Source organism: Phoenix dactylifera, chromosome 4, assembly GCF_051530095.1.
Source record: "Phoenix dactylifera cultivar Ajwa chromosome 4, Ajwa_hap1_PhDact_Kaust_v1.1, whole genome shotgun sequence".
Taxonomy (NCBI): Eukaryota; Viridiplantae; Streptophyta; class Magnoliopsida; order Arecales; family Arecaceae; genus Phoenix; species Phoenix dactylifera.
In genome coordinates this window covers 1,178,091-1,196,298 of record NC_143193.1, presented here as the reverse complement: position 1 = coordinate 1,196,298, position 18,208 = coordinate 1,178,091, and the positions used below count along the sequence as shown (strand labels likewise).

Genomic DNA, 18,208 nt, shown 5'->3' with positions numbered 1-18,208 from the left:
TTTTCTTTTGAAAATGGATCTCAAAGAATTTCACTCTATGGTTGGACTATGGGTCCTGCATATGACAAATTTTAGTAAGATAAAAACCATCATTTTGCCTACTTAAAATTACTCATCTAAAACTAATTTATACTTTGATTAGGGATTTATAAATAACTGTATTGTTTATTTTTCACGTCTGATGTACCATCGAGGCGTCAAAAAAAAAAATTAACAACAATTCCCAGGGAAGTACTTTAATTATGTTTCAAACTACATTTAAAATTTCGGGCAGTCTTTTGGTAAGTTTCCCCTTATCTTTTATAGTGAAATTCAGACTTGGGCATCGGGCCGGGCCGGCCCGGCCCAGGCCCACCGGGCCAGGGGTCTAAACGGGCCGTGCCAGGCACGTCCCGCTCAGCAGAAAACCGAAGCCCGAGCCGGCCCCAGGCCCGTCGATTGGCGGGCCGGGCCCGGCACGGCACGAGACGGGCCGTGCCTGGCACGGCCCGTCTCGGGCGCAAACGGGCCGTGCCTGGCACGGCCCGTCTGGAGAGGGGGGAGAAAATAGCCGTTTCCAACGGCTATTTTGGGATTTTTTCAAAAATGCCCCTCCCAACAATCCAAAAACGGCTAAATTGAGGGGTATTTTGGGCTAAATTGAGGGGTATTTTGGGCATTTTAATGGAGACGGGCCGTGCCTGGCACGGCCCGGGCCCGGTTCAGGCCCATAAGGGCCTGGCTCGCGGGCCGTGCCCGGCCCAGGCCCTTATGGGCCGTGCCGGGCTGGCCCGCGGGCCGTGCCAGCCCAGGCCCTAATCGGCCGTGCCGGGCTCGGCCCGCGGGCCAGAAAACCGTGACCCAGCACGGCCCCCTTGAATGGGCCGTGCCAGGCCCGGCCCGCTTCGTGCCGGGCCATGGGCGGCCCGGCCCAGTGCCCAAGTCTAGTGAAATTGGAACCATTCAATGATTATCATACAATCTCTATGCACAATATTTGGTTCTTGTCCAAAATAACAAACAAAAACAAAACTTGGCCTCTAAAGTAATATATGCTAGAATACTATGATCATAGCCATAACTATTCATCCTTGTCGTCTCTTTTTGGGGCGAGAAATCCCTATTATAAACTTAGAAAGCGCAGCGCCTTAGCATCCAGAACTACTTTCCTTGGAGAATTACAAGTCTAGTAGGAAGGTTGTTGGACCAAGCATGCAATATTAGTCATCATGTCTGCTATATAGTTCCCTTCCTTCAAAATGTGTGTTTCACCAAAACAATGAAATTTCTCAAATTGATAATGTGAGCCCTGAAATCAAGAAGCCATTGGTGACATGCAAAGTCACATGCATTTATCCGTGACACTATAGTTACCCATTCCCCCTTTAGTCAGATTTAATAATAAGCAAGAAAAATGTCCATAGCAAACACAAGTTCCGCCCGGACTGCTCTCAGCTCAGCATCAGTCATGCCTTGTTTTATTTATTTGGAATAAACTATATAAATTCTGATCTTGCAATGTAATTTTATGCACAAATGTACAAAAGGATGTTTTGAAAAAGGTCCAATGACTAGCCAACACTGAAAAATACAAATAGGATCAAATTTAAATATCGTTGTGTCGAGACAAATGGCACCCTCCAAATGATAAAAAATGATCAAATATCTAAAAGACCACAAATAAAATTCAAACCTAGGACCACATTGCAATTTCAGACCCAGTTCGCCAATTTTATAACAATTAAAATAAAAGGAGAACCACTTATTGAACCCAGACGAATGACAACATCATGGTGCAAGCCTTCAATTTTTCAGCACCACATCTGTAGTTGTTTTAAAGACTGCAAATTTTTTTTTTGGTGTAAGACTTGGATAAACAATGTGCTGATAGCTTGGCTTTTTGAGACTCCAAGCCTTGAACTCCCCTTCCGCATCATGGTCGCGGTTGCTTAGCCGCGCCAACAAAAGCTGTTTCCCGGGGAAAGCCTTAGCTTGTTATTAGTGGACAGGGGTTGTATCTTTCGCGCGAAAGAAGGATTCACCTTACTTCGCGCGAATCCACCGTTTGATTGCGCAATGGTTGCTTGGAGGAGGGGTACGGAGTGCTTTGAGAGCTGTGCATGGACGATCCAACGGTGAACATTGCAAAAGAAGACCAATCGTTCTTTCGTTTTAAAGATACAACCTCAACCCGTAATTAGTTTAAACTCAAAACCAAATCCCTTTCCTTCTCCCCTTCTCCTAATTCGTATTCTATTTTTATAATTCTAATTCTTTGACTCCGTTATTCTATTCTATTCTATTCCATTCTATTTCTCCGATAGATTTTGATGTGCCTTCGGTCGGGATTAGGAGAAGAACAAAAATTAAAAACAAAAGGGGCGGAGTGGGAGGGAGACTTTCGTGGAATGTCGAGGTGAGTTTCCGTAGGCCGAAACGCGGTTTCTTTGACTTCGTCTCCGATCTCGACGATATCCAAACGCTTCGAATCTTCGTCTCTCAAATTCCAGATTATTCCATTCGCCCCTCGGTTCTCTCGGTTCCGGATTTATTCCATTGCCGCTGGAATTCCGAGCCCGGCGAGGATCTGACGGCCGGAGATCTGTCCTTGGAGGATTAGGGTTTGGGGGGAGGTCGGATCGCGTGGGATAGGGTTGGAATAAGATTGGAATCGGTCGGAGATCGGGGCATCGGGAGGAGGAGATGAGGAGGGTTTTCGGTGCGTCGAAGAAGAAGGATCCCCCTCCGTCGATCCAGGATGCAACTGATAAGGTATTACTTCTAAGAATTCCTTTTTTTATTTTTTATTTTTTGGGATCAAAGAGATCATTTTTTGGATTTTGTTGATATTTTAGGCGGTTGTTTTTAATTTTACGTAGGATTTAACGATGAAACCGCAAATTTTGATCGTTTTTATCTGTTGCTTCGGACTTATTCTGCATTAATGATTGGTATAATGGGAATTAGGGTTTCTTAAAATGGAAGGCGAGGAGTTTAGGCTGGATCGATCTCTTCGTTGAGAATCGAGATTAAGAGAGACTAACTCTTTCTTATGAAACCCTGAGCTTCTTCACTCGTTGCGGAGGCATTGGTTTAATTTTGAAATATTCCATACTCCAGATGATTTGCTTTTTTTTTTTTTTAGCAATTCAAGGTCTGGAGAAAAGTTCATGTAAGAAGAAACAAGCTTAACTCATGAGCCCCTCGGATGAGCTGATTCTTGATTTGAAAATGTGCTATAGCTATTTTTTGGCAATTCAGGGGCTCTTCTGGCTTGGCTTGTTTTTAAGCCAACCTTACCATGTGGTTTGAGGCTGCACCATATCGTGTTCAAATGAGCTCGAAAAAGCTAGTTATTGATCCAATCCCAGGCTTCTCATGAACAGCTCAGTTCATTTACAAGGCTGAAGTCACCCATGCATATGTTAGACGCTGCATTTGTGTACAAAGCATTGTCTCTTTCTTCCAACAGTAATTTTTTGGATATGGGGCAGTTGCTCTTCCACATATTCATGCTAATTTTGATTTTCTGAAATTTCAAATATTCTTGAATGTGCTCTTTGCCATTTTCTTTATTAAATAATGCTCCTGCTTCACTTCTAATTTAACATTTTTCTGGCTTGGGAGCATGGGTTTTCTCCTGTACTGCTTTTTATTCTTCACTAATGAAGAACTGATTTACAGATAAATAAAAGAGGGGACACAGTTGATGAAAAAATCAAAAAGCTTGATGCTGAACTGGCTAGATACAAAGAACAGATTAAGAAGACTCGACCTGGTCCTGCTCAGGAAGCTGTTAAAGCTTGTGCCATGAGGGTTCTAAAGCAAAAGAGGATGTAGGTTATCTTTACCTGTTCTCATTTTTCACCTCTTATGGGCCCCTTTTTATTACTATGAATTAGATTATTTTTTTTTGGATATGCTAATTGCACTTCCACCTTTGGTAGATGGTCTTTTCTTTCTTTCTTTCTTTCTTTAATTTTTAAAACATAAATTATGAGTGTCAAGAGGGATGTCTTCACTTTAAAAAGGAATTTTAAAGAGGAGAACTACAGCCTGAAAGCCCATGCAACATTTATATATGCATACAAAAAAACCCTTAGACTATGAAGTTTCTACTCTTAATCAAGATTGCACAACCCTTGATCTGTACCATCTCTTGGATTGTGAAGATTTGAATTTTGTAGAATGCATAATATTTTCTTTGATTCTATGTGTTGAAGAATGTTTTTTAGTTTATTAATGAAGTGATCAAGGTTCATCATCTCGGTACTGAACCCTATACTGGTACCTTTCTATTACAATATCGGTACATGGTACAGTACGAGATAGCGAGGTGTATCGAGTGTCGGTATGGTGCGAGACTGCGTACTGGTTTGATACCAGTACAATATGGTATATCCGGTACAGTATCGACCGGTACGGCGAACCTTGGAAGTGATGCACACTAAGTAGATGCAGAGTTGGAAGCATATCACTACATATTGTATACTATTTGAGAAAATGGAGAAAAGAGTGAATTGGGATTTATCCCAGAGGTCACACCCCTCTAGTTACTCCTCTAGTTAGTAACAAAGGTTCTAGATTCGAGTCTTGGATGATATATCTCCAAGTATTTGGACCTGGATAATTATAGTACATGATAGAAAAAATTTTGACTTGATTATAACTGTTTAGTTGACTTGTAAATATTACTATATTGACCATTCAGAAAGCTTATGGAATTTGCAGCATGATTAGAAACTTGTTTGTGTTACTCCCCTTCACTTTCCCATATGCATAACTAAATGTGACATTTATTCACAGATCATTCTGATTTCATCTATGTTTTGCTAAGGTACGAAGGACAGCGCGACATGTTATATAACCAGACATTTAACCTTGACCAAGTTTCTTTTGCTGCGGACGGACTTAAAGATGCTCAGCAAACTGTATGTCTTGCAAGCTTCTGTGAAGGTTATCTGGAGGATTTGTGTTATCAGATATAATTATTTTATTCATGGTTTTGATGATATGCAGATGTCAGCACTGAAGTCTGCAAATAAGGAGTTGAAAGGAATGATGAAAACTGTAAAGATTCAAGACATAGATGTATGTTTGTTATCTTTCGTCTTGCTTGTAGTTAAACTCTAAAAGTTGCATATGGTTTACTTTGGCTAAGATTACCAGCGTATTTATTTTGGTCATTTTATGTGAAATCTTCATTCCTGGAACACAGAGTATGCAAGATGAGATGATGGATCTAATGGATATGAGTACAGAAATACAAGAATCTCTTGGTAGAAGCTACAACGTCCCTGATGACATTGATGAGGATGAACTTTTGGGCGGTAAGATAAAAATCCACATCTGTGATCTTGGCATTGTTTCCAAAAATATTTCTGTGTTACTGTAATTTTTACTAACTGCCCAAACATATAGCTATATATATCCTGTTTCTTTGACCCATCATTTTTTTAAATTTTTGTTTAATTATTGATGTAGAGCTAGATGCCTTGGAAGCTGATATGGGAGCAGAGACCGAATCTGATGCAGTCCCTTCTTATCTTCAACCAGATAAGGAACCTGATCTGGATGCAGAATTCAATCTGCCTGCAGCACCAACTAGCCATGCAGTGCCACCCAACAGACAGAACCCCCAGGTTTGTCCATTTACACTATCATAACTTTGAGTCAAATTACATAAGATGTGAATATGCATTCTCTCCTATTGATTATGGGAAGCTGGATGACCTTAAAATGTAGATAGACCTTTATGGATATGGCAAAAATTGATGAATTGTCTGGAATTATATAGCATGATTAGGATATCATCCTTAGGGAGATGCTTCTAGTCCGTGGTTTCTGAATCTGGGTTAAGAGATGTAATTTTGGTTTCTCAGTTATGTCATTACTAGTTCTAGACAAGCATTGCTGAATGTTTCTTAAGATTTTGGAGCCCATGTGTTCCCATAGCATCATATTGTAGCACAATCCCTGGTCACGATGTGAAGAATCACTTTTCATGCTCATTTCATCAACCCAAAAGTGTATTGGTTATTGTGCTGAAGATTAGCATGGACCACATGCAAGTATTAAAAATATTGCTAATTTAAAATTGGTTTAATATAGCCAAAATTTTCTAGACTGGAATGATTGCAATGATTTTGAGTGTTTTTGTTTTTTGAAGTGTTAAATGGACCATGTATCATCCATGGATATCCCAAGCCTGAACCAACTAGATCTCCGCCTTCTTGTACGTACCACTGATTGAGGGAACCCGCAGGTCTTGAGTCTTAGTGGGAAAAGTTCTCCTGTAGTGCAGATGAGTGTGACAGAAGAAAGCCACTGTGCACTTTTTTGGGGTCAGCAATCTGGGTTGACAGTTAGCTCCTATCAAAGGCTAAATCTTCAAAACAGAACAAATAGTAACAGCTTTTTACCCTATATATTTTCTTTCAAATATCTTTTCCCAGACTACTTTCTTTCAAATATTTTGTCCTCCCTTCCTTTTTCTTATTTTTCAGTCATGCTGTAGAAACATCCTATTTCTCATCTATGGGCGACATTGCACATGGAAAAACCATCAGCCATTCCCTTCTGCTTACTCCTCTATGGGTGGTACACTAAATTTTCCTCTTCAATAAACTTCATTTTATTGCTATGGAGTATCATTGTATGCACTCTCTTGAGATGATATGAAGATGGGTATTGATAGCCAAAGGTGGTCTCAATGAGGAATAGATCGACAAACTGGTTGAAGAGTTGGAATGGAGTGTGTGGAGAAAGACACATGGATGAAAGTGAGACATGATTTGAAGATACCATTCTAGAGGTTTTGGCCTTTTTATAGCATAGGGATGCGAATGGACCAGATTAGCTCATGGATCAGTTTGATGGTTTGTGCCTCAGGGTATTATTACGTCATCTGTAACAAACTGAGAAGCAGCCTGAAAATTTTATGATCTCCTGGGAGTCCTAAAAAAGATCAAGAAATATTTTGATCATGAGATGTTGTTATTGGGTGCAGTGCTGTTAAAGGCAAGTTGCCTAGGCACCTAGGTGGCTGCTGAGGTGCCAATTTGAGCAAGTTTGCCTTGGCCAAGCTCACCTAAAGCTTTACTTCATTAAAGATTTCCTTTTCCCTTCTCTTTCCCTATTTGAACCCCATATAGGACCTTTGGGAGGGTAATGGAGGCTATCACCACCCTGCCAGCTGGGTTTTAGGCTGGTCAATGGCTATTGTTGGATCAGCTGATGTTTATGGGTCATGGCAATGATGGTCATCACTTAGCACTGATGCCAAGCATGTGTATATTTTTTTCTATTTTCTTCCTTTCTTAGTTCCATTCTTTTTTCTTCTTTAGACCAATCTTGAGCACCTTCTCATCTCATCCTTGTCCGACTTCCCTTCATCCTTTTCTTCTACTGTTGCTTCTTTATTTGGCCAAGCTTCCCCAGTATTCATGTCCTTGAGCTTCATCTTCTTTGCTAGACTCTATTTTGCTTGCTGCCTCCTCCTTTTCTTCTTCTCTTTGATGGGTGTTTGCTATGGCCCTGTTTGTTGTTGCTTACCTACCATTATCCTTTTCCTTCTTTGTGTACTCCTTGCTGGGTGTTGGCTACTTGGCTATGGCCCTATAGTTTGCTGCTTGTTGAAATGACAATAGTAGTACTAGTGCCCTCCTTCTTCTTCTCCTCCTTGTAGGTTAGGATCTTTGGGAAGGTTTTATAATGCCATATATTGTGTAGAAATAGTGCATATGTCATTAAAAATATTCATAATTAAGGCTGCGATACATTCCTCCCTGGGTGGCCACCTAGGCATTCACCTAGGCCATAAAGGGTGTCCACCGCCTGGCTTCTCCTAGGCAGTTTGACAACCTTGATCAGATGTTATTGTGCATATTGTTATTATCGTCATTATATTAGGATCGGTAGGAAAGATAGGAAGTTGTCAAAATTCTTGAATTTTCATATCCCCAGATGTAAAAGTTAAGATTGTATTTTGAAATTTTATTTGTTTCTTTTCTGCCTAATAAGCCAGAGGATAGAGAAACTGTTCCTTCATATAGTGCACAAGCATTGAAGACCTACTGAGATTCAGTCAGATGCAGAAATGCAAATTTGTCAGATGTGGAGGATGGAGATTTCTCAAAAATGACTTAACAGTACATCTGCGTCATTTTGAAATTTCGAAAGAAAGTTTCATTGTTCACATACACAGCCTAGACTTTTGTAGCAGGATATAAACACTTGATACAATTTAGTTCTGTATGTGAAAGCCTTTATGGCATCCTTATCATCAGGGGTGTCTCTATATCATAACTGTTTGGCCTTGTGGATACAGAATTGCTGTTGTTATAGGACTTCGACCCTGTTGATCTTTGAGCTGGTAGTGAATCTAGTGCTCGTTTCCCAACTAGTGGAAGGTTAAGGAGTGGGAAGCATTGAGAGTTGAAGATTAAGAAAGATAAAATTGAAGCACTGTTTGGAAGGTGAAATTCAAGAACTCTAAACAAACTCCTTGGGGATATGTCTGTCGTCAGAAATTCAATGCATCTGATGTACTTACTGCATTATAGGGAAACCAAATGGTAGAACGAAAAAGAAAAGGGAGAGGAGGGGGGGGGGGGGGGGGTTCAAGATTCTGCGAGGAAGTCAGATTCCGTTAAAAAAAAAATAGATGATTCCCAAATCTTTTAGAAACTTGTATTTTTAAAACCCTCTCTCTCTCTCTCTCTCTCTCTCTCTCTCTCTCTCTCTCATCAGACGACGGGACCGCAGCAACATTTTTCCAACTTGCATTGCCTGTGCTGAGAAATAATGATTTAATTGACAGACAGGCATGTTTCACCCTTCATGGCTAGGGAAATACTGCCTTTTGTTTAAAAAGATGAGTGGGCGTTTCCAAGAGCCTTGCAGATTTTTTTTATTTGAAAGTATCTGTGCCTATCATTTTTTATGGAAATAATTCTACCTTTTGCCGCAAAAGGCAATTAAGGTTCCACATCAAAAGTCCCTCAATTACAGTATCTTAGCTTCTTTGTTTTCATTCGTTGGGTCACTTGGAAAATGCTTAAACTTTTTATTTTAAAATGAAAATACATGAATACATGCTGAACTTGTTCTTGTGTTGTGATACAGGTGGAGGATGAATTAGGCTTACCAGCTGTGCCTCGAGCATCTTTAAGGGACTAGGGAGCGAGCTGCTTAAAATTTGACGCATGATATCAAGGACAATATTACTTTTTGGATTTGAGAGATTGTCTGAATACTTTGCATTTGTTTATGCGACATACATGCAGCTAAGATATTATTGTAGGGCATGTTTGGACTTGAGTTTATGATCTAAATACTCTCATCCATGGTGAAGACTTCAGTGCATCTAGTGTACTTGAACAACCATTTCTTGTGGAAATCCATGACTATTTTGTTTGAGCAAAGCAGAAGATCAGATGAGAGCGAACGATGGAGGTCGCTCTTTTGTGAACCGAGTCTGCATGCATGCAGGGGTAAGATGCATATATCTGATCCTCCCCAGCCCTCGCAGCAATGGGAGGTGTCCATTTTTGAAGTGGAAATCTTCCATGCAGTTCTAAAAATACTCAAATGTATTAGCGAACTTGATGTTTCTGCATGTTTGTGTTTTGCAATACATATTGGTTGTTTGGGAGGAGGCAATGCGGCCTTCAGCATCAGATAAGCTCTTAAGAGTTATTTGTCGTCTGGTATTTTAAGCGATCCATGGAAGCTGACCGGCTTGCTTACTGAGGTTGCAGGTAGGAAGAGCGTAAGGTCATGTTTAGATGCTCGAAGATCTTTGTCTGAATCAATATAATCTTGTGGTGGGAAGCAGGTAGGAGAATATGGAGCTTCTTACACTAAGATAAAGTTGTATACATCCGACTCTCTCCAAACTTTATAATGGTTGGAGCCTCATGCATGGAGCTGTACTTTAGCAGTGTGGAAGAATCACCTAAAGAAAAGAAAGAAATAACATGAAAGTAGAAATGGAAGAGAAGAAAATGAAGAAAGAAACAATAAAAAGAGACGAAAAGTAGCTGGCACACGCACAACGGGTATATGTGCATAATTTTTTTTCTTCCAAGGATAAGAAATTGTAAAGTTGATATACACATACATATAGAGAATATGAGACGCTTTGGCCTAGTCATATTCATATAGTGCCATATGGAGCATTGTTTCTTAGATGACCAAGAAATTCCTCTACCTCTTAGGATAAAAATCGATCCAATGATGAAACTATTATCTTGTAACCCAACTAGCTTTTGGTGTACCCCTTTTAATATAACACTCATTAGAAAATAACTCAATTTCAACAATCCTTTCAAGGCATACAAAGACTACCAATAACCTTCCATGAATCATCTTTGGGATTACTAGTATATCTACTTAATTTATACACTGTAAAAGCTATATTTGGTCCAGTACAATACATAAGATATATTAAACTTATAATAATTGCTATATTAAAATTTTTTAACTAATTAAATACTTGAATTATGAAGGATATTTATTTTTTAAAACAAAGATATGCGGACTTTCAATGTTTGTTTTTATTTTATTTTCCACTTCATCCACTATTTTGCTTCTAACAATTTTTTTAAGATCTCGCTCTACATTCGAGTTTGCTAATGAGCTCTGGATACAATTCTAATTTTAAGACGTTAATGCAATACATCTTCCGGTTACAATTAGAACATGTAAATAGAAAGTTTCACAAATCTCTTACCAAAAAACTCACAACTTTTTGCTTTAGATATTTCTAAAGTAACTAATATGACAACGCAGAATTCTGCTTTATTTATAGAATCCCAGGGATTGTCAATAATATAAGTTTTTTTTTTTTTTTGCCGGAGATATCATGTATAAATTCCGTCAGAAAATACCGGTTTAGAAAATGCTATTGAAAGATATCCAAAGTCCAGCGCTGAATGTTATCATGCGTGAATACCGGTTTGTGATTCGTGCAAACAGCATTCATGCACGACTCACAAAGTCCAGCTCTGAAGCGTGAGAGCCCAAAAAGGAAAGCATCCTTTCGCCGCTTGCAATTCCTAATCCAGCTAGCCCGCATGATCGCCTGCGTGCAAGGTTCAGCGGACGAAAAGCACAATTACACGAAGCGTCAACCGTACACGTAGCATTCATTCGGCGGGACCCATCCGAATTCTCGCGTAATTTTGGCTCTCTCGACGCGAGAAACGCGCGCGGCTGGACGGTTGCCCCTCCGCACGCGCGCGGCGCTTCTCCGGAAACGGAAAGCAAATCCACGCTTCCAAGATCGAGGGATTACCAGAGCGAACACCCCTTCTTCTCTCCCTCCTGTGATCGCCACCATTTCTTCTCCAGTTTGAGATTTTCTCCTCGTTTGGATCCAAAGTATTCAAAAGGCTTCAACGTGGTGTCCAAAACAAGCATCGTCTCTCATATTGACATAGAAGTATCCTGGTAGAAGTCCACTCCTTTCTCCTCCTCCACTTTTATCACTCATCTTGCAGTCATTTTTCGTTTCGTTCTGTTTTTTTTTTAATCAAAACTCATCGAATCCTCATAGTTATATTCAAGTTCCCATAACAATCTTTTGGCTGTGTGTTAGAGATTGGTTTCACAGTTATATATATTACCTGGCTTTTCTTTCTTCCATTCATCTTATAATCCGATTTGATGTGCTTTGGAATTGCTTTCAAAGACATACCAACTGGATTTTCTTTGTTTTCTTCATCTTATACTTCGATGTCGTGCGTGAGCGTCTTCGAGTTATTGGTGCATGATCCTGAAGCCAACAACTTCATGAGACTCACTGAATTTTCTTTTGTTTTTTCCTTGCTCGATCCATCTCTTGTTTGTCTAATTATAGGCAGCGAGTTGGAGTTAGGAAGGGCTCCAAGATGTACTCAGCGAACCACTGGGGAGGCCCGTTCGAGATCCAGGTCGATTCGTCGACAGAGGATGAGCAGAGCCGGTACGTGGACTTGGACCGAGCGGTGCTTCAGAGGCAGGAGTTGGATACGACCGAGCAGGGTTGGCTTCTCAGGCCGCGGGACGCAGAGAAGAAGAGCAAGTATGTCGACCTGGGGTGCATCCTTTGCAAGTGGGAGACGCTTAGGTGGGTGATATGGTCTGCTTTGATTGGGTTCGTCGTCGTCGGGATTCCGGTCATCGTTTCGAAGACGCTGCCGAAGCACAGGGAGCCAATCTCGCCACCAGACAATTATACCGTTGCTCTCCACATGGCTCTTAAGTTCTTCGATGCACAAAAATGTAAGTCCTTTGAAAATCTAGCTGCAAACTTCTTTCTTTTCAGCAAAACTGGCTGCAAACTTGTGCAACCTTGATGATGGAAATGAGACATATCAAACTTCTGTATATTGCTCAGTTAAACAACTCGGGTAGGATATAAATTCTTCTCAGTTTAAGTTGCAGCTAGATCTTATCATATTTTTGTTTAACCACTAGCTAATCTCCGTAGGGTGTTCATGAATTGGTCTAGCTTGGTTTGCAAAAAAAAAAGGTGGCTACTTCATGCTTGTCTCTTACTGTTACTATAAGAAATGTGGCAATCTTTTTTTTTTTTATTGCATGCATAGAAAGGTTCTGAATGCATTTTCACCTCTGTTAGATTTGGACTGGTCAGAATTAACAAATGGAGTTCTGTTCCACATGCATATTGATCTCATGAGGGCTTCATCTTGTTTACTTTAGAATATCTAGAGATAAAATGGTTAGGGCCAAGATTAGGGTGTTAAATTCCTAGAAGGTCATCTTAGTTGGATTTTCTTCTCCCTTGTTGCCACATTAAGGTGCCTTTTTTTGCTTAGAAGTTCTGAAAACTCCATAAACCGTCACAAAGTATGCATAAACCTCTTTATTCATTTGTTTTCAAATATTTCTGATTTCTGCTCAACGAATTTGTGCAACTACCCAATTACTCTGTAGAATGTAAGTCTGTTCTGTAAGTATGATTTATGCTTCAAATATTTGGCTAATCAGCTGGCCGCTTACCGAAGAACAATGATGTGCTGTGGCGAGGAAATTCTGGCCTGGAAGATGGTATTGGGTTTACAGAGTTGAAGGGTGGGTTAGTTGGAGGATACTACGATAGCGGGAACAACATAAAGTTCCACTTTCCTATGGCTTTTTCCATGACACTCCTAAGCTGGTCAGTGATAGAATACAGTCATAAATACAAAGCCATTGGAGAATACGATCACATCAGAGATATCATCAAATGGGGAACCGACTACTTACTCTTGACTTTCAATTCTTCTGCTACCACCATCAACAAAATTTACAGCCAGGTAAAGAAAAGAAATCCCAATGTTTTCTTGCAGTCTAATGTAGCAGGGTATTATCTCTTGCTGTAAAACATGTCTATATATTCCTATTAGAAGAACGATTTTTTTTTTTTTTTTTGTGTACATGTACCTTTATTGTTGGAAATATGTTTTGGTTTAGTTTAATGACATCCATTTATGAGGAGATTGATATTGAATCATTTCATGGCATTGGAACTTCAAATGTGGAGCAACACTCTCCATAGTTGGTCTCTGAAATTGAGATCCACAAAACATACATTAATTTAGACATTTACAATTTGTATCGACTATCATTCAAGTTTTTCAAACACTAATTAAAATTACCAGGCTGCTGCAATAAATGACTTATCTTCTGGATATGCTTTATGCTCTAAGGAGTTCTTCTGTAAGGATGCTTTAAAGACTTCGCTATGAAACTTTTTGTGCAGTTATTCTGAATTAGTACACTGCTGAAATCCCTTCTTTCTCCAATCTAGAACAATCTTCTGCTCTAATTTTTTGGTTTTCAGTGCTGGCCATATTGAGTCCATTGCCTCTGCTAGTCATAGCCATTGAAGGATTGATTTCAACTGAGGATGCAAAATGGATTTATATTTGTTTTGCAGGTGGTTCAAAGTTTTGCAGGCACTCAGGACTTTCTTTCTTTCCTTTTTTCGGTTAAAAACACTCAAAAAATTAACAATTGGTTCAAAGGGTCGGATTTCATTTGTTCACCCATGTTGGAGAAATCAAGTGAATTTTTAGGCTGATCATGCATGTGTCAAATGGGAGTTTGATAATATTCAGAGCAAACAGATCTATAGGCCTGTATACAGATCTATCAGTGAGGCGGCATATGTGTAATGCTCTGGATAATGCAGAAATGCATTTCTTGCAACTGATGAAAATTTAAAACCCTGCTGTTACTTCTGATAACAAGGTGGATAGTTGATTTCATGATGTGATTATCAGTTTGTTCATGAAATATTATAACCAGGATCAAAATATCATCTCAGAAATTCTGTTCATGGATTTATTACTTGCTCTTTGTTAGGAGAGTTGTCAATGTGTAGTGTAGATGGAATTACATATTTTCGTCGGTGTACATTCCAAACTCATTTACCATTCTGCATTGCGTAACCATACTGCATTCCATTACTGTTATGGCTAGAATTTTAGTGGAAGCAGATTTAAGCAAGCTTTTGACATCTAGTTTTATTCAGGTAGGAGCTGCGCAAAAAGGGTCGACTAGTTCAGATGATGAATACTGCTGGCAGAGGCCGGAAGACATGAACTACGCCCGACCCGTGCAAACATCTACCTCTGCACCTGATTTGGGGAGTGAGGTGGCATCAGCACTAGCTGCTGCTTCAATTGTATTTAATGATAATACTGCTTATTCAAAAAGGCTCATGAATGCAGCAAGAACAGTTTACAAATTTGCTAGAGAGTCAGGGCAACAAACACCTTATTCCCAGGGAAATCAGTTTATAGAACCATTCTACAACTCCACAGGTTATTGGGATGAGTTCATGTGGGGTGCTGCTTGGATGTACTATGCCACAGGGAACTACAGTTATCTCTCCTTTGCAACAGATTCTAGTCTAGCCAAAAATGCTGGAAGCACCATACAAAAACCAGATTCAAGTGTTTTTAGTTGGGACAACAAGCTTCTAGGGGCTGAGCTACTCCTATCAAGGATTAGAATCTACTTAGACTTGGGGTTTCCTTATGAGGAGATGCTCAGGGCTTACCATAATACCACAGAGCGAAGCATGTGTTCCTTTCTTCATGACTTCCATGTCTTCAACTGGACTAAAGGTAATAGACTTTATCTTCCTCTTCCATTAAAATGGTTGATATAAATTTACATTGGCTTACATTGATTTTTTCTTTTTCCAAGAGAAATTGAGAAACGTTTTTCCTCAAAAAAAGGAGACAAAAATTACGAAATGCATATTTGATCAGGTTGATAAGTGGGCAGACACATGAGCATCATTATATGTAAGATAGAAAAAAAAAAAATCTGAAAATGTGTATTTGTATCTCCCCAACTCTAACTCTGCTATAAGGATTATGCTTTCATTTTACTCTTCTAGTTTTACTCCATCTCTTTTCATGGTTTAAAAAATTATCAACAAATTGCATGTCTAACTGAATCATATCAGAAGCCAACCATTTTGGTGAATCAATTCTTGATGGTTCACCATAAATTGAAGTACCACATGCATCTCATGTGATGGCATCCCAGCCATCCTCATGTTCGACAAAGACCAAATGCTATTGAATCGTATCGCACTTATCTTTTGTCTTGTGTATAGGGGGACTGATTCAACTGAACCATGGGCAGCCACAGCCATTGCAATATGCAGCGAATGCTGCATACCTTGCATCTCTTTATGCAGACTACTTGAACACTAGCAACATCCCTGGATGGTACTGCGGCCCCTACTTTATGAACTCAAGCACCCTCTATGGCTTTGCAGCCTCTCAGGTTCTTGCTTAAACTTTTTACCCATCATGGTAACATGCAGAATATAAAAAAATTTCTTTCGAGAAGATGCCAAAATCATATATATTACAACCTAATGCATCAGGGTTGAATGATAATGGCATGACTTCAACTGCTTTAAATATTGTGAAATCTTGCAGGTGGACTACATCCTAGGAAACAATCCCAAAAAAATAAGTTATATGGTGGGTTATGGAGAGAACTATCCAACGCAAGTGCACCACCGTGGTGCATCTATCCCCCACGATGGCGCTGCTTACACATGTACTGCTGGCTGGAAATGGCGAGATAAGAAGTCATCAAATCCTAATGTCATCACTGGTGCCATGGTTGGTGGACCAGACAGATTCGATGGCTTCTCCGATGTGCGGAACAATAAAATCTACACTGAGCCAACTTTGGCTGGGAATGCTGGGCTAGTTGCGGCCCTTGTGTCCCTTACAAGCAGTGGTGGCGATCATATTGACAAGAACACCATCTTCTCTTCTGTGCAGCGTCTTGACTCATATCCACCCCCTCTGCCGGTGTGGAAGCCATGAATTCTTACCGATCAGTAGTTGATGATTGTTTCATAGAGTTGGACTTGAGACTTGGCAATTGTAGTGTTAGAACTGATTAGTGATAACAATTGGTCAAAGTTCAGAGATCAAATTTAACTACAATACCAAAAGAACTTATAGTGTGATGTTCCAAACAAACAAGAAGCACTATATAGATTGCAAATGACCATTTCTAGTGTAAAATAGTTATTAATGCTTGTGAAATTTAAATTAAATCATGCCATGTATACAAGCCCCTCTCTCCTCCCAAAAGTGAAAAAAAATACAGCTTCAGTGTGCAAACAAGTATTCCTATGCTCTGTATAGTAGACACATATACTTGTCTAGTTAGCTGCCTATAAAATTTGATTGTATAATTCTAATATTTGTCGAGCTTTCGTTTGAACTTTTAATTGACTGGTAATGTTATACATATTCTTTCTCCTTTTGTTTTTAAGATTTAATTTCTCTTTATAGTTGGCTGTCTTTTAACATGCTTACCTCCAAAGGGATGTTTGATGAACAGATCCCTGTCGACATTTTCTGAACTTCAGAAACTTTTAGTCCTCCCAAATATTTTAATGTTTTCATAATGAATCACCTCTTATCTTGACAATTCTTCTGATTGTTTATCCTAACATGTTTGCCTGTGTTCGCTTTCTTATCATCACGGATTTGAGGAAGAACCAGATGGACTTGCTATGGAACTGATAACTCCTCTTAACCTATTTCAAGGCATGAGAAGGCAATGACAAGGTCTCAGAAGTCAGAACAATTAATAATCTAAATATTCTCAATGAATGCATTATTCTCATCAGATGTCTGTGCTTTGAAGATAAAAGACAACACCTGCAGAGGTTTCTCTGAAGAGCTAATTAGATCACATGGAGTTTTGGATCATAAAGAAAGATAAATGGTAATAGAGGAAACACTTCCATAAGACCCCTCAAGCATACTTGAAAGCCTACAACTGAAAGAGTTGTGCTCCTAAAGATGATCATTTTTTGTTAAGCACAATCAGCTCAACATCTGCTTTAAAATATAAACTAATAAACAAGGTGTTGATGAACATGATGAGGCTGCTGGGTTTTCATATGCAACCATTTTTGATGGGTTGCAGCTGAGGACTGCTGCAGTTCCCACAACCATACAAGGCAGGCTTTGATACATTTCTTCGCATTCAATTTTTTCTTTTGTTTAATGAGGATTAGGGTGTGGCCTAATCATTTTTATTAAGCAAATTAATGGAAGAACAACAAGGAAAGAATTAGAGAAAATCAAGAGAGAAGAACTAACAGCTTAGACTGTAAAACTAATTACAAACAATAAAAGAATAAACTTTGCATCCTTTTGAAAGGCCAAAAAAAAAGGATTCAACATCCTTTTGAACTTGTCGGAAGAACATCTAGTCCGCTCGTACTATCAAAAGTTCCACCTATGTCCTCTTTTTGCTAGAGAAGATCCTTGTATTTCTTTCTTTTCAGACCGACCAATATAGAGTTGAAGCTAGAGTACTAAAAATCTTTTTTTAGATAGGGCTATTTTCAATACTACTGCTAACTTCTCATTCAATGTGAAAGAAGACTATAAAACCGCGCATGAATCTCAATGACTATCATAGATTGATATTTATTCATGCGAGCTTAATTAAGCTTACGATCAATTTGGCAGACCTTGCTATCATGTCCTAATCCCTTTCGGTGCCTATCGCTACCATAGCTTACCCTAGTGCATATAAATGTTAAACAACTTCCTAATTAGATCAGATCACAACCATCCATCTATCTATCTTCCTTTGAGATGCATGGCCTTTGATTTACGCACCTAAGTAACCAACTTGATAGGAAGTCGGCAGAAAAGATAGTAGAAAGCTTAAG

General features: G+C 39.4%; 2 protein-coding genes across 4 annotated transcripts; both read left to right on the top strand.

Moving 5' to 3' along the window:
* The first annotated feature begins 2,227 nt into the window (after positions 1–2,227).
* On the top strand, positions 2,228–9,656 carry LOC103708051 (vacuolar protein sorting-associated protein 60.1-like). Of its 2 annotated transcripts, XM_008792811.5 has the most exons (8): positions 2,253–2,395; positions 2,490–2,751; positions 3,664–3,815; positions 4,817–4,910; positions 4,999–5,070; positions 5,198–5,309; positions 5,464–5,621; positions 9,106–9,656. In XM_008792811.5, exons 2-8 carry the CDS (start codon positions 2,683–2,685, stop codon positions 9,157–9,159), a joined length of 711 nt encoding a protein of 236 aa, XP_008791033.2. In that variant the 5' UTR covers positions 2,253–2,395; positions 2,490–2,682; the 3' UTR covers positions 9,160–9,656. The 2 variants fall into 2 exon arrangements, with proteins under 2 accessions (XP_038989367.2, XP_008791033.2); XM_039133439.3 differs by having other exon boundaries at positions 2,228–2,751.
* A 149-nt stretch (positions 9,657–9,805) lies between these two features.
* Positions 9,806–18,176, top strand: LOC103708050 (endoglucanase 12-like). Of its 2 annotated transcripts, XM_008792807.5 has the most exons (6): positions 9,806–11,433; positions 11,843–12,246; positions 12,976–13,283; positions 14,504–15,101; positions 15,602–15,774; positions 15,933–18,176. In XM_008792807.5, exons 2-6 carry the CDS (start codon positions 11,874–11,876, stop codon positions 16,329–16,331), a joined length of 1,851 nt encoding a protein of 616 aa, XP_008791029.4. In that variant the 5' UTR covers positions 9,806–11,433; positions 11,843–11,873; the 3' UTR covers positions 16,332–18,176. The 2 variants fall into 2 exon arrangements, with proteins under 2 accessions (XP_008791029.4, XP_089786120.1); XM_089929994.1 differs by lacking the exon at positions 9,806–11,433 and having other exon boundaries at positions 11,460–12,246.
* Positions 18,177–18,208: the final 32 nt, after the last annotated feature.

What these genes read in the sequence shown, in the direction of transcription:
- LOC103708051 (XM_039133439.3), top strand. Translation starts at nt 2,683, where the DNA reads ATGAGGAGGGTTTTCGGTGCGTCGAAGAAGAAGGATCCCCCTCCGTCG. An exon ending in GTTCTAAAGCAAAAGAGGAT is followed by an intron (nt 3,816 to 4,816) that starts GTAGGTTATCTT and finishes TGTTTTGCTAAG; the next exon opens with GTACGAAGGACAGCGCGACA. An exon ending in CCAACAGACAGAACCCCCAG is followed by an intron (nt 5,622 to 9,105) that starts GTTTGTCCATTT and finishes GTTGTGATACAG; the next exon opens with GTGGAGGATGAATTAGGCTT.
- LOC103708050 (XM_008792807.5), top strand. Translation starts at nt 11,874, where the DNA reads ATGTACTCAGCGAACCACTGGGGAGGCCCGTTCGAGATCCAGGTCGAT. An exon ending in TCAACAAAATTTACAGCCAG is followed by an intron (nt 13,284 to 14,503) that starts GTAAAGAAAAGA and finishes AGTTTTATTCAG; the next exon opens with GTAGGAGCTGCGCAAAAAGG. An exon ending in TGTCTTCAACTGGACTAAAG is followed by an intron (nt 15,102 to 15,601) that starts GTAATAGACTTT and finishes TCTTGTGTATAG; the next exon opens with GGGGACTGATTCAACTGAAC.